The 21,952-nt window shown below is 34.4% G+C and overlaps 2 protein-coding genes across 10 annotated transcripts; one reads left to right on the top strand and one right to left on the bottom strand.

Moving 5' to 3' along the window:
• The first annotated feature begins 576 nt into the window (after nt 1-576).
• LOC117146242 (transcription initiation factor TFIID subunit 3) lies at nt 577-8,044 on the top strand. Of its 3 annotated transcripts, XM_033312160.1 has the most exons (8): nt 581-889; nt 2,357-2,875; nt 2,932-4,620; nt 5,448-5,561; nt 5,618-6,441; nt 6,877-7,210; nt 7,267-7,720; nt 7,779-8,044. In XM_033312160.1, exons 1-8 carry the CDS (start codon nt 715-717, stop codon nt 7,897-7,899), a joined length of 4,230 nt encoding a protein of 1,409 aa, XP_033168051.1. In that variant the 5' UTR covers nt 581-714; the 3' UTR covers nt 7,900-8,044. The 3 variants fall into 3 exon arrangements, with proteins under 3 accessions (XP_033168054.1, XP_033168053.1, XP_033168051.1); XM_033312162.1 differs by lacking the exons at nt 7,267-7,720; nt 7,779-8,044 and having other exon boundaries at nt 579-889; nt 6,856-6,924; XM_033312163.1 differs by lacking the exons at nt 5,618-6,441; nt 6,877-7,210; nt 7,267-7,720; nt 7,779-8,044 and having other exon boundaries at nt 577-889; nt 5,432-5,541.
• Nucleotides 8,045-11,860: 3,816 nt separating this feature from the next.
• Nucleotides 11,861-19,978, bottom strand: LOC117146255 (calcium/calmodulin-dependent protein kinase type 1). Of its 7 annotated transcripts, none has more exons than XM_033312203.1 (10): nt 19,962-19,978; nt 19,084-19,298; nt 18,887-19,021; nt 15,748-15,792; nt 15,401-15,475; nt 15,207-15,345; nt 14,444-14,708; nt 13,202-13,328; nt 13,056-13,143; nt 11,861-12,997 (listed from the first exon to the last, which is right to left on the bottom strand). In XM_033312203.1, the coding sequence occupies exons 2-10, from the start codon at nt 19,197-19,199 to the stop codon at nt 12,770-12,772; spliced, it is 1,218 nt and encodes a 405-aa protein (XP_033168094.1). In that variant the 5' UTR covers nt 19,200-19,298; nt 19,962-19,978; the 3' UTR covers nt 11,861-12,769. The 7 variants fall into 7 exon arrangements, with proteins under 7 accessions (XP_033168094.1, XP_033168093.1, XP_033168091.1 ...); XM_033312202.1 differs by lacking the exon at nt 19,962-19,978 and adding an exon at nt 19,471-19,535; XM_033312200.1 differs by lacking the exon at nt 19,962-19,978 and adding an exon at nt 19,367-19,520.
• Between the last annotated feature and the right edge of the window lie 1,974 nt (nt 19,979-21,952).

The raw sequence follows: 21,952 nt of genomic DNA, 5'->3' as shown, positions 1-21,952 counted from the left end.
GTCATTATACATTATAGCCTCTTTCCACTAAATTATCTCTATACACATGTTTAGCATTATATGGCACTCGGTAATTTCATAGCTGTTCTGGGCATCATGTTCTTTCCACAATAAATATAACTTCAGATGCTGTTAACATTTTAGTACCATTTATAATGTCTTTTTGCTTTTTCCTAGGAAGGCTAAAACATTTTTACGGATAACAACAAGGTAGACTCTCGTTTCACTCTGCATTTGAGCACTCTAATATTAAACAAGCCCCAATTATATTTCCATCGGTCAATATCTTTTTTAAAGAATAGAACGACTAGAACGTTTTTTCGTCTTATTTTCAGAATTTGTACCTTATTTGAACACTAACAGCGAACATTCCGACGGCAAACCTTTTATCTGCTCTTATAATCAATTTAAGCCCACATAAAAAGTTGCAGTCTGTTTTTGTTGGTAAGTATCTATTTGATATTTAAGTATTGAGCAATTGAGTTTGTTTGAAACCCATGATTACTACTTTTGGCATACCCCAAATATCGATATATTTCCCATCAAACACTAAATCGATAAGTTATCGTGAACCTTACATCCACAGATTGTAGTTCGTTTAATAATGGTGTAGACACCAAGGCAATTAATTTCAATAACAAGTGGGGAAGTACGTGGACAGTCAACCCTATTCAAAGCATTTCCAAAGTTTTCGAAAGAAGGTGTACCTCATGAATGAACATGATGGCAGACAGATACGCTTCAGATTTGGCCCTTGTTGTCGTTGCGCAAATAACGCAAACTATTGGTTACAGCTGCAGTCTGAGTGCACCCTTGGAGTTGTTGCAAGACATATTGCAGAAGTTTGTACAGGAGTTCGCTCGAGACATGCATGGACATATGGAGCACGGTAAGTGGTACCGTCAAACCAAGGGAACCGATCATTTATCAAAGATAACAAAAAACCATGAGTAGTTATAGCCGTTACTTGTAGAGAAAAGAAATTCAATGAAAAGTATATGAAATTTGAAAGATTTTAGCCTTATAAAGTATACATACATACATACACATATATGTATATGTATATCTTATCATCCCTGCATTTCCATCCATCAATTTTTCACCGGTAAATCACCGCTCAACAAAAACTTCGAGAGCTTAGGTAATCATCGCTATTAAAAAAAACCATCAACACCGGTAAAAGAGCGTAAACTCGTCGCTTTTAATCACCGCTTTTCAAGCGCATTTTAACGGGTAAATCCTCGCTCTATTCTTCGCCCTTTCACCGCTTTTTAATCAATTAATCATAGCTCATTTTTGAAGAGGGAAATATTTATTGCTTTTTCATTGCCTATACATTAATGTATGTTTAATGCCAAACTATCATCGATGTAACTTTAAGAAAGGTATCATCAAGATAGCATCAAATAACCTTATCATCAAAGAAGATCATCAATAAATAATCAAATGAACTCTAATTTATCATTAATAAGTAATCACTTTGTCTTCGGAATCATTATAATCAATGAATCATTAATTTATCATTAAAAAAATTTCATTTTAGTTTGCTTATTATTTAAGTTATGCGTATGATTTAATACAAATTAATACAAAGTATGAATACATACAAATAAATATAAAATTCCAAACTCTTGGCCGTCTTATTTTCTTGTCCGTTTGAGTTAAGGCACTTTCTTTTTAGTTGAGTTGGAATATGGGTTCACATGTTCGATTAGGCTTCAAGTAAAATATATTAGTATAAAAATGTATTACGAAAAATTTAAATCGCTTCTGCGAGCAGTTCGTGTTCCTACGAAGGCCATGTGCTCGGCGACTAAGAGCATCAGCTTATCATTCGGATAGAAATAAAAGATCCATGATTTTTTGCTGATTCCTCGCTATGATTAAGCGCCGAGAGTCATAAGAGCGGTGGCTGTGGAATCTCGGGATTCGGGATTATAAAACCTCAAAAGTTATGAAGGCATGTAGATTGTATTTTGTGAAAATTATTATTTTATTAATTGTCTTGCAAATACCAAAAAAAAAATATTAAAATATAAAATACATAGCGCCCACAAATCCAAGTTTCGTGTTGGTTTTGTTCTTATTATTTAACTTGTCAATTTATAAAATCGTGCCAAGAGATATATCTCCATCTTCCATATTCCTCCAACCAGCGGAAGAGAAAAGTAATAATAGTTGAGAAAGTCGTCTAAAGCCTTCTCTCTTATTTTCTGTTTAATTTTTTTTGGTATGTTACTTAATAGCTTTATTTTTATGAGTTCAAAAAATTCTTATTAAAACCAAACAAAAAATGCTTTGATTGGATAAAATTTATAAAAATATTAATTGACAAGTATATATATTATTAATTTAGCAAATCGGATCGAGCCGAACCTTAAGGATGCACGCCTAAGTATACAAAATCTCAGCATAAATGTTCAAGAACTATTGGACTACATAGGTAATGTCGAGCCTGTTGGATTCATCCGGGATGTACCGCAGTTTCCCATCGGAAAAACTCTAAACATGAACTACCTTAAGCCTGGAAGCGCTGAAACTCTAACACGACCTGTCTACATATTTGAATACTTGCCACCAATGCAGGACCCTGAACTGCGTGAAATGCCAGCCGATGTTCAAAAGGAATTTTCGGAAAAGCAAGAGTTTTGCTCAAAAGCAGAGTATAATTCAACAAACGCGGCTGATAAGTTCGGCGCCAAGCACATCGATTCTATTTCTCCCAATGCTGTGATAAATTTCCGGTCGAGTGCCTTTGATTTGGACGTTGGGCGCTCAGTCCGCGAAATGAGCAGCGTGGTAATGACAACAGGGGGATTCATAAGTCCAGCTATTGAAGGGAAGCTACCCGAAGATATCATACCGGATATAGTTGGTACGACCTATCCCTATACCACAGTTTAATAAATTTTCATGTATCGGTGTTTATAGAAAAATTTTTAGGTTTGGATGCACCCTTTTCACCTACGATAATTGTAAATTCGTTAAAAAAATCTCCACAACTGGCGTTTTCTGACAGAGACACAACAGTAAATCCACGAAAAACCATTACCTCAGAAACTAAAATCTTCAAACAAAATGCCGCATTATTGACAAGTGGACATTCAGAGTCTTCAATAATGTATGCGTCTAACAACCATCCGATGCTAACTGCTAGAACACCTAAGAAGAATAAAAAACAGAAACATGATTTAATATGCGAACCCAGCCAAAGCGAACTTTTAACTAATCCGTTTGAAAAAGCCCAGGAAAAGTCCCAGCGGAAGGCTTTAAAAATGTATAAACAAACCTCAAAGAACCAAAGTGACACCTCAAGTAATCAAATACAAAACATGAGAAAATTAAAAAAACGTTTTAACCGAGGATCATTCGATCCAAATAAAAAACATTTACAAAAAATATTTAAGAAGCAGTCCAAGCTTAAGCAAAACGATCTTCAACTGGACATCGACGAAAAACACTTTTTGCAGAATTCTCAAACTACGAGCGGCCTTGCTATAAAAGCTAACTCAGATACTGAAAATGATTTACAAGCTGATATCCCTAGTCAGCCGCCAACAGTAACAAGCCAGATTAAAAATAATTTTCGAAATTCAATTTATCCAGTGCAGCCATCTGTAATTCAACAAACGCAAGTGCTATTGTCAGAAAAAAAAAGTGGATCAGAACCAGAACGAAGTAAATTGGACGTTTTTAAGAAAATTTCTAAGCCACGTACTCCACGTCCAGATATTGGGGCGACTTCAATACCTCCTGGAACCGGGGTATCTGTATTTGGAAGCACAATGTCCACTCCGGCATTAATTAGTCTTCCATCGGGGACTACTATAACTCCTACACCTTCACTTGGTTTAAATTCTGAAAACAAAAACGTTTCGAGTATGAAAATCAACCCTTGCAGTATATTCGATGGAACTATACCTTTAACTAAAGAAGGCGTTGAAATGTCAATTATTGATTCGTCAAAGCCAAAAAAGCGAGGTCGCAAACCTGGAGGGAAAAATGTAATAAAACAAACAAATTTTGTATCGCAATCTTTAATTAATGCGGTCGAACGAAAAAAGTCAAGTCAAGCTATTACACTGCCTCTATCACCATCTCCAATAATAATATCTCAAAGTTCTTTAAACGTCTCCCCGCCAACAGAACCTCTCAACTTGTGTAATGCCGAACAGCCCTCGAATAATTTTTTGTCAAACCTGTATGCAAAAGAAAAAAAGGACAGGAAAAAGTACAAATCGTTACCAGAAAATGTAATGGAATTAGACAAAAGCTGTTCTCCTGAAAAGGCATCAACACTGAATAATTCTAACCGAGCCACACAATTAAATAATGATGTACAATGTTCAGATAAATTTGTGACTGTTTCCAAAGCTTTATCAAATGCATCAATTTACCCTGGAATTCAAACAGGAATGGTTCCGTTGCTTCCTCTATTGCAATTTCCTCCACGACCTGGTCTTATTCCTACTGGACCTGGGCTTTTTCCTGCAGTCACTGGTCTAGTTGGCTTCGGTAATCACGGTAACAGAGTACCTATTTCACCGTTCATAGATTATCCTGGAACAGAAGAATCAGTTGCGGATACTGTTCGATGTCTACCAATTAAGGAATCTCATGGTACGTCAAATAAGTCATTTTTATACCCGTTACTCGTACAGTAAGAATATATATTCTTGACCAGGATCAATAGCCGATATGAGCCTGTCCTGTCCGTCCGTAGGTACGTCGAGATCTCAGGGACTATAAAAAGCTAGAAGGTTGGGACTAAGCATACAGATTCTAGGGACCACATCCACCCTAACGCCCAGAACTGACACTTGTGCAAAATGTAATATTGTTTCATATTTTTATTAGTCTTGTAAATGTTCATCGATCTGGTTGCCACGCCCACTCGTACGCGCACAAACCGACCAAAACTAACACGCCAAAACTTTTGAACAATTTTTAAATTTGTTCTCACTTTATTCACCAATTTTTGTTTTTCCGTCTGACACCGATATATTTGAAACTTTTCCCTTCGGGAAAGGTTTAGGTTCAACGACATTAGGACAATCTTAACTTTACCATACCAATTACCAATTATTACAGCTCCAAGAATATAATGTTTACATAAAAGTCTCGGCAATGTCTTCATTCATTAAAGCCAAAAATACTAATCTGAGCACGGAGTATTTAATGGTTGATGCAATCGACCATTGAATTTCCCTTTGTAATAATTAGATGCGAATACAGGCCGAATGTAGAAAATGTTAAAAATAGGTATAAGTTAGACATTCAAGAAGTGGTACTGGGCAGCTTCTAGGTGGGTTAATATGAAATATTTGCGTTTATCATAAAATAGATATATCAAATTATTTTTTTGTATATTGTATATATATATATGTGAATTCTTTCCCGACCGATATATATAAATATTTAAAATGATTAGCAAAAATAATTTTTAGTTACTGATTCTGATCAATTTCTGAGCCGATCTTCCATGCAAACTGGCTTGCAAATGGATCGAAACTACTGCAATGTTGCTCCATTGGTGCCCGACTCAATGAAATTCACCGAGTGTAAGTTGAACGGTAAATATATTTTTAATATAAAAATAACTTACTTGTAACTTTAGGTAAAAGCGTATCTTGTGCCAGCACAATCTTGGAAAACTCATCTGCACAGGCCACAAGTAAAATAAACACGAAACTGGCTAAGGAGGCTTCTGGAAATCCTGATGATCCAATAGAGGTTTCAGATGATTCTGATGAATCATTGCACAACAGGATGATGGTTCAAAGAAAAACACCAATATCATCACCAACTTATGTTAAAACCAGCTTCGCAGAATTACATTCTTCCTCGTTAACGTCAGCTACATCTATAGATGAAGAAAAATCCAAAATGGATCTAAGGAATATTGTGTCTCTAAACACTAACGAACCACTTAAAAAATTCAAAAATCTTGTTAAACAGAGCTTTCCCGATGTAAAAAGCGTAACCCACACGCCACCTCCACATTCATCATTTCCACAATTTAACTTGCCTAATTTTATGGGAGGTGACAAATTTAGTTTAGCTGGGGGAGCAGATCTTATTCCTCTGTCGAGAATGAGTGATTCGGAATATTCCTCCAAAATAGTACCATTCAGTAGCTTAGGTGGAACCATACCGAATCAAATCAAAGTTTCAGAAGACCACCATATTTTGTCAACCTTTTCTAACTACGAAGATATTACAATAACACCAACTGGATTAACGTCGTTGGAACCGAAAATTCGCAAACATCACAAAAAGCTAAAGAAGGTGAAAGAAGGGAAAAATAAAAAAAAAAAAGAAAAAAAGGACAAATCAAAGAAAACGGATCAGATTGGCTTGACATTTTTTAAATCCGACAGAAAAATTAAGGCCTATGATAAAAAGCAAAAAAAAGAAAAGAAAAAGGATAAAGATAAGCAGGTTGGTGTCAATTCTTTAATTACAAAAAAAAATTGTATTCGGGTCGTGGTATTTGGATCAGATATGTAGTCACGCCCAAGCTGAAAAGCAACCTTTGCGATATGTACACGAACTCATTTGAAAATAGAAAGTTATGTGGGAAACTTTTTTTAAAATCATGAATGCTGTGAACATATTCCGTATAACCAAAATTAAAGTATGCATAATATTCCAAATTTGTATTAATACTTATAAAGACTGTTTTAACTAATTTTAACATCGAAGCCTTTAGCTTGGTATAGGTACAATAGCATCTTAATCCTACATATAGGAGCAAAATCTATTAAAGCTTTTTTTTTTAGTTGTTAAAAATTTTATTTTAGACTTTAGCCTATACACATATATCAGCAAAATCTTTTAATGTTAAATTTATAGTTTAATCAATTCTTATTTTAGATTCTAGTCCATATACCAGATGACACAAAAGAATTTACCAAGGTGCCTTTAGCTAACAACGATGAACCGGTATTGAAATCAAGTTCCATGACAATAAGTCCATCGTTAGGTGCCGCCACAAGTGAAATGTCTCCAAATCAAATACCAAAACTTACACTGAAACTTAGTGGAAAATCTACATTATTTTCGTCTTCAGAAAAAGAGATGACAGATGCAGGGAAACTAAAGCAAACCACGATTTTGTCTTCAGAAAATAAGAAGCGTGAACGGGATAATTCTCCGGAGCTTGCTCGTTTTTCTCCATTGGTTACCGGCCCGCCTAAGAACAAACAATGTAGGCGAAGTTATTCGATTACTTATATAAATTTTAAAAGAACTATGTTATTTCAGCTGAAACACTGCATTTAGGAAACAGTTCTACGGCAGTGTTGCCTGTACCTTCCCCAGTGGCTGTGCGCACCGTCCAACTTCCTGTTAGTCAAACCTCATCTAATTCTGCCGGGTGGTTATCAAACCCTAGTCACAGTAATGCTGCCTCTTCCACGCTTTCGGCTAGTTCAGTTTTGTTACCACAACAATTGATGTTGGCGCCTAATACGATCATGAACAACTTTGTACCAGCCAATTGCAACAGTACAGGAACTGTGTCAAAAAGTGGATTATGTAGTTCTCCATTAAATACATCCGAAGAAAATGCAAATGCAATGCAAATTGCTGAATCAAGTCGTCCATCGTCATATGTTGACGCCGAGGGTAATCGCATTTGGATTTGCCCCGCTTGTGGAAAGGTCGACGATGGATCAGCTATGATTGGTTGTGACGGCTGCGACGCTTGGTATCATTGGTATAATTGTGCTGAACCAACTTTATACTATAATTTACTTAAAAATCTTTTACTTTAGGATTTGTGTTGGTATAACCTTTGCACCGAAGGACAACGACGATTGGTTCTGTCGCATTTGTGTAACAAAAAAAAGATTTCACGGGTCTGAAAAAAAAAAGAGACGAAACAAGAAAAAGTGAATTTTAATTAGAAATAATTATTTCGAGTCAACTTTGATTATCATAGTTTTATTATTCTTTGAGTTTATGTATGTTTACCTTGACAACCCATAAGTTTATTGGTCGAGTATCAAGTTATTACCTTAATAAAATCTGCAACACAAAAAATGTATGTGTTTTTATTATTATTATTATTCTCGGCCTTGATGAACATTTTTCTACAAGTAAATTTTAATACAATTTATTATTTTCCGGAATTTCCAGCCACAAATATAGAAATACTCCTTAGCAATGAGGAGCAATAAGTTTAACTTGCTAGCATAAAATTTTCTTGTGGATGACATGGCTCAATGTGAGTAATGCATCAAAGCGAACGGTCGTGTCGACCATAGAAAGTATATACATTTTCTTCATCAGGATCAATACCCGAGTCGATCTGGCCCTGGCCGTCCGTATGGACGTCAAAGTATACAGATTCTAGAGACATAGACGCAGCGCAAGTTGACCCAGTTGCCAAGCCCATACTAACGCCCAGAATTACTAAGCCCACACTTTACTTTTCTTGTATACTTATATCGATTTGCCAAAAAAAATTTTTGCCACGCCAACTATTTTTATTTTCTATCGATATCAAAGAAAAATTATAAAATATTGCGATCGCATTTCTACTAGCTGAGTAACGGGTATCTGATAGTCCGGGAAGTTCGCTAAAGCATTCACTCTTGTTTTTGTATGCGTATGCACATAAAATGCACCGTTTGTCCCACTCTCCCACGCAAAATCTAAAGGTCCTAAGCTTGCAGACTGCTCCCTTGCGGTACATTTAACAACTCCCTTGCAAGTTTTGATTTTGTGTTTTGTACATTGGTCAGAATTGAAAAAATAATGACTCGTGATAATGACTATGTGATAAAATGGTTCACACTAAGTGCGCTGGTTCTAGTGGCCGAACGATGACCTAGCTAAGGTCCCAAATCTACAATACTGTTGTGAAGCTTGCCAAGAGATGGTTTTCTCACAGTTTAATAGCCTTGATTCCTACAAAACAAACCAAAAGCCGATAATTTAAAAGTGAAATAATTCTAAGTTCCCAGAATATCTTAATCATTTGTCGGCTATCAGTCTCAAATAGACTGACCGATAGGGGTGGTTATAATGTACCTGGCACAATGTGGTCCCCAGAAGAAAAATCGAATATCCTATAGCACTCATGATTTTATTGACAGCTTGTTCGACTTATCGGTGGCGCATGCTAATTATATCGAAACTCTCTTGTTCGACTATTGGAAGTATGAGTTGTAAAAAGTCTTGAAAGAGTGTTTCTGTCCAGAGTTGTGCCTCAAACTTGAAGATGATCTATATCATATATACCGTAATAAAAATCAGAGAAGTCAAACAAACGAATTCATTGTTTTCGCAAGGCAAACTTTCTGATGCTAAGTAATTTTATAACTGGCTTTAATTGGGCCTGTATTTACTCCTGCAACATAATGGCGGATGACATAAATATTTTTTATACCGCAATTAAATAATTTTTTAACTCTTGTGGTCCGTCAATCCATGTATCCGTCAATTTCTAAGAAACCACCTTGGTTTAATAAAAAGTTGACACACCTAAAAAATGTTAGATCCAGATTTAATACAAAATTGAAAAATTTAATCCTTTCAAAATATTTAATAGTTAATAAATTTTACCGTGCTTAATGCTCGGTGTTTCAGAAACTATTTACACCATTGTAAGTTCCAGTCCGCACAGGATCCGAAACGATTTTATAATTTCGGTAACACTAAGACCATTCCCTTATTTTTTGAAAATACCGCGGTAACATCGGATCAGGCAATAGCCAATCTATTTGCCAAGTTTTTTCGAACAACATATTCTACGTTACCTCATTCCGAACATCCTTACTCTTACGCGGTATCAAAGTCGAATTTAATATTTTGACCTACTATAATCAAAAGCTCACTGCTTTATGATCTTCAGTGTGTTAAGCTTGTCCCTGGCTGTGTTGTGCTCAGATTCTGTACGGATGACCTGAGCAAGCCTCTACTGAAACTATTGACATTATCTCTGGAATCTTCACAGTTCCCCCATATATGGAAGGAGTCTTTTGTGATACCTTTCCATAAAATTGACAACAAATTGGAGGCAAGCAAGCGGCAGAGAAATCTTTAAATTGTCGGTTATCCCTAAGTTTTTGAACATGTTATCACGCCTCATTTTCAGCACCTTTGTAGGTCAAGTAGGTCAACAAATGTACATGTGTATCACCATGTCAGCACGGTTTTATGGAACGCAGATCAACAACCACTTTACCTTCCACTAACTTCCTTCGTAATAGAGGGCATTAAAAATAATCTTCAAACATATGTCATCTACACTGACTTTTAGTAAAGCATATGACGCTGTTAATCATTCTCTTCTAGTAAGGTAACTTGATTTATTAGGTTTCCCTGTTGATCTAAATTGGATGTTAAGTTATTTGAATAGCAGGATTATTTCTTGTATTCTCCGGTTCCCATCCGGTGTCCCACAAGGGAGCCATTTTGGTCCGCTCCTTTTGGACATACAATCCGATCTAGATTGCTTTCAAATATGATGGTGTGATAATGTACCAAACTTAAATGGCTTCAAGTGTAATGTTTTGACCTATTGTCGTGTGAACCCATTACCCACGACCAACACTGGGTGGGTGGGGTGGTGGTGTGTGTGTGTGTTCTTTGGAGAGAACAACAAGTGTTGACGATCTTGGTGTTCTTCTGGACCCTAAATAATAATTTTCAGACCATACTTCGACTATTGTCAATAAGGCCAGGAGTGCGAATGGTTTCATAAAAAGGTGGTCAAAGGAATTTGATGATCCTGACATGACCAAAATCATTTCACTAGTCCATCCGATTCTTGAGTATAGACCACATGGAGCCCACAATACGTATTTCACGTATTTGAATCCGTTTAAAAAAACTTCTTACTGTTTGCCTTGCGGTGCCTAAATTGGGATGCAACTGTATTACCTCCTTATACCAGTACTACCTTTAATTAATTTAATTTACCTAGCTAACCGTCGACCGATGCTTGGAACAGTCTTTATTGGTAAGCTTATTGGTGAAGTTGATTAGTTAGTCGGCTAAACTTCTCTGTGCCAAGCAAATTCACTAGAAACTACATACCTTAAACTACATAATTTAAAATCACTGTATGAGTTGCATGACCCCTACAGAGTAATATGATTATGATTATGATTATTTGATTCGTCAGTATAAACAGCATAAATAGACATACATATATGCTAATTTAGGATCGCTAACCAAATCGACCAGACCATATAATCGTCGAGATATTGGTAACTATAGGCGCTGTAGAATTGTTCTTTCTAGAGATTAGCGGCCCACGGTCACACTTTTAAGCAAGAGGGAACGCTTCGAGTTTCCTGCTGCTTAGCTAGTAGAGGTGCGAAAGAGAACTTTCAGCATTTTCCACGCATATAGATAGAACTTGGCAAGACTAATACTAATAATGAATAGAAATATAATTTTATAATACTAATAAAAATATGAAAAGTCTTTTTCAAAAGTGTGGGTGGTTTGTGGTCGTTAGAGTGCGCGCTGTGCTTGCGAGGTACCTAAATCTCTGGAATTTGCATTCTTTGTCTTATTCTTTAACCAGATCGATTCAGGAATGGTCATGAACGAGAGTACAACTTACATACTTTTAGCCCACATGTAACGCGTATAAAAATGAATGTTGTGATGTTTTAAAAACTCAAACAAATTGTTTCCATATTTGCATGGGCCCATATGGATAAATATAATTACTAAACAGTTTTATTATGTACTATTAGTATTTTATATTTCAATAAAAAAGGAATATATGAACAAAAACGTTTTTTTTTTTAATATAATTGTATTATTACAGACTAAGAAGTATACGAAGCATGAGATTATAATCTCGTTAAATAATAAATATAGAAGCAAACAACAATTAGGTATTGATTGACGAAAAAAACATAATCTTTGGTGAGATCACGCTTCGGATGTTTAATATAGATATTTGTTACAAGAAAGTATTAGCCTAGTATTATTTTAATAATAATTGTGAGTTGCTGGTTTTCATGGCATCTTATTACTAAAAATTTCCAGTCAACACCAAATTATGGACACCTGCTCAACAAGCGTTTTCTTGAAATCGAAAGCTTGACTTCACAATTAATATTTGATTGCCAACCAAAAAGGTGGTCATTTTAGACCTACTATGCTTTAAATTCATTCACCTGTTGCACGTAAAATGAAGAAAATTATCTTTGAAATTATGGAACGCTGAGTTGTGCAAGATTTCTCGGCTTCTCGTTGTTCCAATATTACTGGTTCATTAATCCAAAAATGGAAATACTAAATTTTTAAATAAAATATTGATTACGTAAACTGTACAAAAGTTGGTTATCTAAAAAAGAATAAAAATTAGTGGAAAAACATCACAATCATTTAAGAAGGTAAAAATGATTACATTTATGGTATTGCAATGTACCGCATCTATTATTCGTAAGCAAGTTTGCTGTAGATGTTCAGTTGCGTTGATTTGTAAGAGAAATCGTCAAATTTTATTTTATCGAGTCCAGAAAAACTGAAACCTAGAAATTGCATAACATAATGTGAATCGTCAATTCGAAATCCAATAGCGTGTATTGTTATCTAAGTAGTATTCTTACGCCATGTGAATATTACTAAAAGATGAAACAGTGCAGGTGCGCTGCACATGTAATTTGATTGGCATTTTCTATTGAGAAATTATCGGATTCGTTAGTACGAGATATTTACTAGACTAGAATTGTTAAAATTCAAAAATGTAATTCAAAACATTATAAATGTAACATTATTTTGAATATAAACTTTGCTACTGCGATGCTGCATTTGTGCTGCCACCCGACTTCTTCAATTCTTGTGCATGACTTTGTACAGATTGCTGCGATGAGAGAACGTTAGAAGTCCAATCTCCAGGCGCTGCTGTTGGAGTGGTAGAGTCTTGGTTACTGCTATTGCTAGAATCAAAATTAGCATTGCTATTGCTGTTAAGCGCCATTCGCTGCATTTGTCGGATCACTGTAGCGGCGTAGTAGGCTTGCTAAAAAAGTAATAAACAAATTTGAGGATTACAATTTTGTATAATTTATTACACCTACCTTCCAACGAGATTTTGCAAAGTTTTTCTTTAACTGCTCTGACACGGTTCCGTGAATGTTTCTGCTGCTGGCCTCATTTCCAGAAATCCTGGTTTGAAACGGCACACAAAATAAAAAATATTCAATATTTGATATTTAACACTTACCAAGCATGGGCAAGTGCTTGCTTGCAAGTATACCGCTTCTCTACCGTCACGCACATAAGGTTTTTAATGAAATGCTTTGCGGACTCACTGATTTCATCCCAATAGGGTGAATCAAATTCAAAATCGCCTAAGATCAAAATAAAGTTGTTAATAACTGATCAACATATAGGGATAATGAGCGATCCATAGGCTGGTATTTTCTGAAATTATTTGTATCTTTCCCTCTTAAATGTCGTTGCTCGTCAAAAAATTAGTTCCTCTAAATATTAAAAATTTTGTACATAAAATTATAAATGGATTATATTTACTATATTTAAATTGTTTATTATTATCCAATTTTTTCTAAGTTTTATGCAGATAGCAATAAATTTAAGAGACTATTTTGCGTAGAATCTTTCGGACAGACATGGTTAACAGATTCGGCTGTTGATACTAATCAAGAATAAACATTATTTATATGGTCGAAAATGTCTCTTTCACACTGCATTGTAAGCTTCTTGATAAAATTATTTTATACTTTGGATGATTCCTTCGTAAGTTATCCTGTCACCCAGTGATAAAACGACATATTTTGGCAGCCATTTTGAAGCGGCTTTTCAATAAAAAAGTCATATAAAATAATATTAATATGTCTATTCACCTAAAAAAAGTTTAATTCATATATATTCTTGCTATATGAATCAATGATTTTGAAAAACATTTTTATTGGAGGAACCTGGCCATAATCAAGGGAAGATACGTTTATATCCTTGCAGAGACTATTGTAATTGTTGTCCAACAAATCTGAGTATTAAAGGGATTAAGGCTCGGACGACTATATATTCTTACATCATCGTAGCGGTCTGCAAGTGTATACAATAGAATCCTACGTGAATCAACAGTTTTCATGTTAAAATATTTTGGTCTAATAAACGCAAATAGTGTTGAAATTAATCTAAATTGACTTTTGTGTCAATTGTATCAAAAATTTTTTTTAATATATAATATATATAAAACCTGAGGTGGAAAATTGTCAAAAATTCAACACATTCACAGTTACAAAATTAACCACGAATGTGTGATCTAAGTTATTTTCTTTTGTTTTACATCCTAAACTAATTTAGGTATTTGAAAACATTTCAATAGTACTGTAAAAATGTTTGGAGGAAAAACATGTTTCGAACACTGTTGATTTGTGCAGGGGATCTATCTATAAACATCGGCTTACCGAAGTTAGGTTCCTTCACTGATTTTATATAACACCTTTTAAAATCTGTGCGAAAAGATTAGCATCATTTTCGTCATAAAACGGAGGGTAGCCGCATAAAAGAATGTATGATATCACTCCAATACTCCACACATCGACGGCTTTTCCATATGGTTTTTGCGCCAGCACCTCAGGAGCCACATATCCTGGAGTCCCACAGGCTGTAGCCATAATTCCAGAATCCTCCATTTTAGATAAGCCAAAATCGCTGATCATTATTTTGCTATCATCGTCTGGACTATAGTAGAGTAAGTTTTCCGGCTGTAAAAATTCATCATTGTTACTAAAAAAAAACAAAAGAGAATGGTATAGTCGACTTCCCCGACTATCAGATACCCGTTACTTAGCTAGTGTGAATGCAAAGTCGAAATTGCATCATTTTCTGGGATATGCGTCCATGTCTCTAGAACCTGAACGATTAATCCCAACCTTCTAGCTTATATAGTTCCTGAGATCTCGACGTTTGTCCCTATGAACGGACAGGCAGACGGGATATCGATCCTGATCAAGAATATATATATACTTTATATAGTCGAAAACGCTCCCTTCTTCCTGTTTCATACTTTTCAACGAATCATCTAGTATACCCTTTTAATCTACCAGTAACGGGTGTAAAAAACAGGCGAGGCTAATATGTATTACCTTTCGTTAACCCATATAGATTTCAAAGATCCATTGCCTATACATTTCTTTTTCCTATTTCCCTTTCCTAAGTGCCAAATGATCATACAAGATACAAATCAGATAAAAATGTCTTACCTTAAGATCACGATGGACGACTCCTTGTTCATGCATATAATCAACCGCTTCTAGTATCTGTCTAATAAGGTGAGAAGCGTCCTTTTCAGTGTAGGACCCCTTTTCGACAATGCGATCAAAGAGTTCGCCACCAGTAACCCTGGAAGTACCAAAAAAAGAAGTAAAACAACTAGGTACAGGTTGCATTAACGTACAACTCCATAACGAGATACACCTTTGACTTGTCCTCATACGTTTCTAAGAGTTGCACTATATTTGGATGAGTTAACCTGGAAGTAAAATTGTAATCAATTTATTTTTTGTGGGTATCAGCCGGAATTAAAAGAATATAAGCAATAAATGTTTGACCTCGTGAGATGTAGGAAATCGCAAAATATTTTAAATACACCTTTAACGCAATACCTAAAGTTTAGTCTTGAGAAGCTATTTTGAAATATAATCAATCTGACGTTATGTGACAGAAGCCTCGAATCGCTGTTCGAAGACTGACTCATATGCGAGTGCACAGTAAGTTCAAAATGGGATTGGGATATGAACTCACCGCGTTCCATTTAGACATTTGCCATCGAAATGATTTGCACTGAACCTAAACGTGAAAAGAAAGTAAATTAAGGAAACAACAAGAACGAGTTTATAAAACAAGAAAATCAATATAAAAAGCCAAGAAAAAAAAGATGCTTGCGCAAACACTCTGTTAACGCTTTCCTAATAGGTTTTTATACGCGTTACTCGTAGAGTAAAGGGTATACTGGATTCGTTGAAAAATATGTAACAGGTAGAAGGAAGACTTTCCGACCATATAAAATATATATATTCTTGATCAGGGACAATAGCCAAGTCGAAATAGCCATGTCCGTCTGTCTGTCCGTATAAACGTCGAGATCTCAGAAACTATAAAAGCTAAAAGGTTGAGATTAGGCATACCGACTCTAGAGAAATAGACGCAGCTGACGTTTGTTGACCCATATTGCCACGTCCACTCTAACGCTTACAAACCGCCCAAAAACTGACACACCCACACTTTTGCATAATGTTTTGACTGTTTTCATATTTTTATTTCTAAAAATATTAAGAAACTTAACTTTTTTATTTTCTTTTTTCTAAAAACCTTGTTACCACTCCCATTCTAACGCCCATAAACCACCCACAACTGCCACGACGAAACCTTTTGATGCTTTAATATTTTTCCGTTTTTTTCAGTAGTCTTGTGAATTTCTATCTATTTGATAAAAAAAAACTGTCAAAAATGTGAGCGTTTCAGTTTTGGGTGGTTTTAGGGCGTGTCAAAAAGTTTTTTTTTAATTTGATAGAAATTTACAAGACCAATAAAATTATGAAAATATATCCAACAAATTTTCTGTCGTGGGCGAAGCAGTTTTTGCCGGTTTGGGGGCGTTACAGTGGGCGTGGCAACATGGGTCAGCAAACTTGCGCTGCGTCTTTACCTCTACAATCTGTATGCTTAACCCGACCTTCTAGCTTTTATAGTTCTTGAGATCTCGACGTTTATACGGACGGAAAGGCAGACGGGCGGACAGGGTCAATAATATTTTAGTGTCTTTGATCAGATCGACTCGTCTATTGATCCTGATCAAGAATATATGTACTTTATATGGTCGGAAACGCTTCCTTCTGCCTGTTTCAACGAGTTTTGTATAGCCTTTTACTCTACGAGTAACGGGTATAAATATTTTCAAATGCTCTAAATAATGTATTATAAAAAAAATTTTTGATATTAATTAAATATTAATCAAATTGGCCACCCACAAAAAATTGAGAACGAAAAAACCGAGATCAATTGTACCCAGCGCACTCAGTGGCCTCAACCATTCTCAGAAGATATTTCTTGATATCGAGACGAAACGATCTCTAAGTCGATAATTTCAGGCGTAAGCAGTCCCGGTTTTTAGATTTAAGAAAATATACATAGCGGAAGACCAAAGTAAGTATTATACACATATAACTCTATGTGTATATGTACTAACAATATTTTTTCAAATATTTAGCTAATTTACGTTATAAAAAGCGGTTCTTTTATTTAGTTTAACAAGCAAGCGTATTGGTATTTTCCTAGCGTGGTTTGTTTTTAATTTATTAAACTTAATTTAATTTTAAGCGATATGCGTTTCTTCCTTTGCAGAGTATATAGTATTGTGTATCTACACAATAACGTTTATTTAATCGTTAAGAGCACTGTATATGTATTTCTAATGTGAATTTTGTAAATAATGTTAAGTAAAATTTTACATATGTCAAAAAAAATGCCTTTTTTAAATGAATTTTTTTTGTATTCGCAATGGGAATTGAGCTCGGTATATTTTCAAATGTTGGGCGTTAGAGTGGGCGTGAAGTTTTGTGCGTTACAGTGGGAGTGGCAAAAACTTTTTTGGTATATCGATAGAAATTGACAAGTCAAATGATTAACAGAAAAGGTTTTGTGGCCGTTAGAGTGACAACCATATGAACAAACTTGCACTGCAACACTATAGCTTTGGACAGATCGACTCCAATCCTGTTTAATCCTGATTATATAGGGTTTGATTCTATTAGGGGGTTATAGGGGGTTATATAGGGTCGAATACGTTTCCTTACCCGTTACGTATTTTAAAGCCAACCTAGTATGCCCCTTTATTCTACGATTAACGGGTATAATTAAGATCAAACGTTCGGCTAGGTATTACAGCGATAGTTAACTTTGATGTGGATTGTTTAAAAACATACATTTCAAACTACACTACTTTTAGCAGAAATGGTTTCCAAAAATTTTAAAACATATTTTAGACTAGGAATACTCTATTCTGAAAGTTTGAACAAAATTTTAGGTATTTTTTTAGGTTAAAACAAGAAAGGAAGCTACCTTCGGCAAACCAAAGATTATATAAACTGGCAGTAATAAAATATTTAAAAAATACTTTTTTTAATACTTTAAGAAGGATAAAACCAATATACCCTGGACAAAATACTTTAATTTCACCTAATTGTTGGATTGTAAAAAATCCCTTGATTTTTAACAGACGTGCATTGCAACGATAAAGTGTTATCCTAACTTTTTGTTAAAATTATCTGAAAGTTTTGTTTATAATCAAATGCGGTCATCTACATAAACGTATGTTGTGGTTGAGCATTCATTACTCAAGTTATGTTAACTATTTTACTCATACTATTACTACTATTTTCACAATTGTAATATCTTAATCGGTATGTTATTAAAAATTTTAATAAATTAAAATTAAAATCTCTGAAATTAACATATACTTTTATATTTCTTAGTAATGGAAAATGTAAGATCAAGAAAAAGAAGTGAATATTAAACGTAAATTAGCCAGTACAAATTTGAACTAAGGATTTCACTATGCCGATCACCAAACACTATTCTGTAGACGCGACTTAAATATGCATATTGCCTTTGTTGTTTTTAATTGGTTTATGATCACATACCACGAATAAAAAATAATTGTTTAAATATTGTGGACTTCATTTCAAAATCTAAATTTTTATATGTAAATATAATAACAAATGATTTCGTTCAACATTTAATGATCAAATGCAAAGTTAAGAATTGTCAGTTTTCAAATTTCATATTTTCTTTCGGTTTACAGGAACAAACTTATTATTTTATTTATTCCAAGTTGTATGCTCCTATTTTCCTTTTAACGTGAACTCTAAATTAACTTCCTTACCTTCTCAAAACGCGAATTTCATTCTCCAGAGATTCTTCCTTTCCCTTTAAAGCTTTCTTATCGATAATTTTCACTGCAAAATGTTCGCCTGGCGAATCTTTGCTTTCCGCTAGGCGTACTTCTGAAAAGGCTCCACTTAAGCGGTAAAAGAAGGTTAGTCATTAAAATACTTAAACATCTTTTTGCTTAGCACGTACGTCCCCAGGAGTCCGTGAAGATTGTACTTCTCTTCAATCGACACTTGCTTATTGAGCTCCTTTATGTCCTTCGCCTTGGCTTTCTTGCCCGAATCCTTTTTGCCAAACAAAGGCATTTCTAAGCAAGTTGATTTCGAAGTAGTTTGTATTTTAGACTGCCGAAATTCGCATCGTTATTACTCTTCAACAGTTTAAGCCAGACTTCTCACAGGGTTCTAAAAGTTATAACGACAAACCCTATCAGCGAAGACGATCATATATATTCACAAAAGCAGGTACATACATACATCGCTAGACACAAAGCAATGCAGTTGTTTTCTGTTGGGAGCTCAATTATTCCGCTCAGTAATGAGCTCAGCTGCCAAAGGTTAAATTTTAGCTGATTACCTTATATTGCGTACATCTGTAGTCGAAAACAGACACTTGCATATCACACATATATTATATATATATATACATATCATATTTACATATCATACATACTTTTATATATTATATATTATTATAATATATTGTTATATTATGGTTGTATTTACATATATATGTATATATGTTAAATATATGTTTAAGAAGTATAATTTTAATCTTGCCGAATATCTTAACGAATTAACCAAAAAACAAGCGCAGGATCCCGTTGGTTTCACTTGAAAACTGAAAACAATTAAAGACGAATTTTCAAAACGTTCTCCATATTGCAGACTTTGTTGCAAGTCAACACGTTTCTATTTAAAAAAATTCATCAAATGTATCTAGAGACTGTTTGCAGGTCCTTTTGTTTACACAAATATTTATTCAGTATTCTCCGAATCTATAAATACTTGTGCGTAGCAGCGTAATGTCTGTTTTGAAGGAGTACGCACGCTAGAAATTACAATTACTTTTATTATTGATTTATTGATTTTATTCAGGCGCTGGCGCAACCATTGTGGCAGTGTTGACCAGTCAGCTTTTTTTTCATAAAAACTGTGTACTAATTAACTATGTACATGTAGTTGTACAATTTAAACAAAGTTAGCTCCATATTTATGATAAAGTACTAAGCTGTTTAACATGCATATATTTTTGTTTTCCAAAAACCACAGTTGATGTTGTATACTTTTTATTGAATATATCATTTTGCTTTTGTATTTTTCTTTCTGCCGTCTGATGGCAAAGCACCACAGCATGGTCAGGTCAGCTTATGACGTTACATCGTTGACGGCTGAGAAAGCCATCAATTTACCATCAATATTTGTATAAATAATTAATAATATTCAGACGATTCGGCTCCCCTAAATAAAACTACTTATTTTTCTTATTCCCAAAAAACAAATGATTTCCATACAAACGTTTAAGCTTAAGTGTTTGCGTTAACTAAATTTTGTTGACCAAAATTGTGTGCCGATGTACGTTTTAATGAATAGAAAATATATTTAAATAAATTGAATTCCTAAAATAATTTAAGTTTAAGTTTAGTTACTTATATTTTACGCTATAAATCAAAAATAATGTCAGCCAATGGTGTTCCGAGAAATAAATGACATACTCGAAAAATATAAAGTTGGAGTTACAGATATAAAAAAATGCCCAGTACGATTTTCACATATTTGCTTACCGTGGAAACACTGTTCTATTGTTTCCAAATCTAAGTGGAACTTTAAGCGTGACAAACTTATTTTGAAAAATTAGCATTGATTCTTAAAATTGTGACACTTGACCTGGGTCTAATGTGCCTGCTTACATTAAACCTGAATAAATGTAACAATGTAACAAACATTACTAGGTGATTAAAAATATTTAAGCAAATTTATATTTGTACTCTAGTGATCCCTGTTGATATCTTGGATCCCAATCATGGAAATTATAATTCTTGCGAATCGTTAATGGACTGGAACAGTTTCCAAAGAAACAGTTGGGAAATGAAAACGCTGTGATGTTCTAATTTAAACAACTACCATTAGTCTGCGCCTTAAGAAAAAAATGCTTAAGCTTAATGTATTATACAATTTTCATTTTCTGCAAAATTTTGATGAATAAATAGCTAATGATGGAGTACATTCAAATTTGTTTTTTTTTTTAGATAAGTGACTGTGACATTAGATAATAGCAATTTCACACAGATACCAATATATCCGTCCCATGTTTGAATTGAAAATTTTCAAGTTAATTAAAATTATAATCGATTTTTAGAAAACCTTTTTGAGGCAAAACATAATTCTTAACTGGCTATTACTCAGCCGGTTTTTGTTAATATGAAATGGGAAAAAATCAAACTACTTTCGACAAGTGTGGACGTGGCAGTTTTGAGTGGCTTTTGGGTGTTTCTCAGACAAATATAAAGTCAAGAACATACGGTTAGACAGACTAGCAATATCGACTAGTCTATAACTATCCTGCTCAAGTATATATATATTTTACTCAACGTGTAATGGGCTATATTAACTGTGAGAAGAAGACAACAACGCCGGTTGTTAAGATATTTATCAGAGTTGCGCGATGTCCCTGTTATCGAGCAAATATAGATAATAAAAAGAAATAAACGGAACTAAAACGAATCTTTTCCAACCAATATGAAGAAATATATTAGCTCAAATTAGATATGATATTTTGCGGAACAACGGGGACCCACACATGCAAATGCGTCGAATTAATTCAAAATAAAATAAATATGGGATTGCTGACTGAGCTTAATGAAGTTCAGTGGGTCTTGCTTATAGGGTCTTATTTGAGTAGTGGATGTTGTATGGAATACCCTGATTATTTATGACTTAAAGCTACCAGATCTATAATTCTAGTATGATTGAAATAATTGGACCAACTTTGGTTTCTTCGAATTATCGCGGTCTGGTCACATATAAGAGCAGTAATTACATTTTTTATATATATTAGA

This window comes from Drosophila mauritiana, chromosome 4 (genome assembly GCF_004382145.1).
Source record: "Drosophila mauritiana strain mau12 chromosome 4, ASM438214v1, whole genome shotgun sequence".
Lineage (NCBI taxonomy): Eukaryota > Metazoa > Arthropoda > Insecta > Diptera > Drosophilidae > Drosophila > Drosophila mauritiana.
Note: the sequence above shows the minus strand (reverse complement) of the source record. Positions and strands in the feature narration are given on the sequence as shown.

Excerpts from the sequence above, each read along its gene's own strand:
- LOC117146242 (XM_033312160.1), top strand. The coding sequence starts at position 715 with ATGAACATGATGGCAGACAGATACGCTTCAGATTTGGCCCTTGTTGTC. Across the intron at positions 2,876-2,931 it reads TATCATACCGGATATAGTTG|AAAAATTTTTAGGTTTGGAT; the intron begins GTACGACCTATC and ends CGGTGTTTATAG. Across the intron at positions 4,621-5,447 it reads ACCAATTAAGGAATCTCATG|TTACTGATTCTGATCAATTT; the intron begins GTACGTCAAATA and ends AATAATTTTTAG.
- LOC117146255 (XM_033312203.1), bottom strand. The coding sequence starts at position 19,199 with ATGCCTTTGTTTGGCAAAAAGGATTCGGGCAAGAAAGCCAAGGCGAAG. Across the intron at positions 15,346-15,400 it reads GTGTATCTCGTTATGGAGTT|GGTTACTGGTGGCGAACTCT; the intron begins GTACGTTAATGC and ends TGGTACTTCCAG. Across the intron at positions 13,144-13,201 it reads CAAGCACTTGCCCATGCTTG|GATTTCTGGAAATGAGGCCA; the intron begins GTAAGTGTTAAA and ends GTTTCAAACCAG.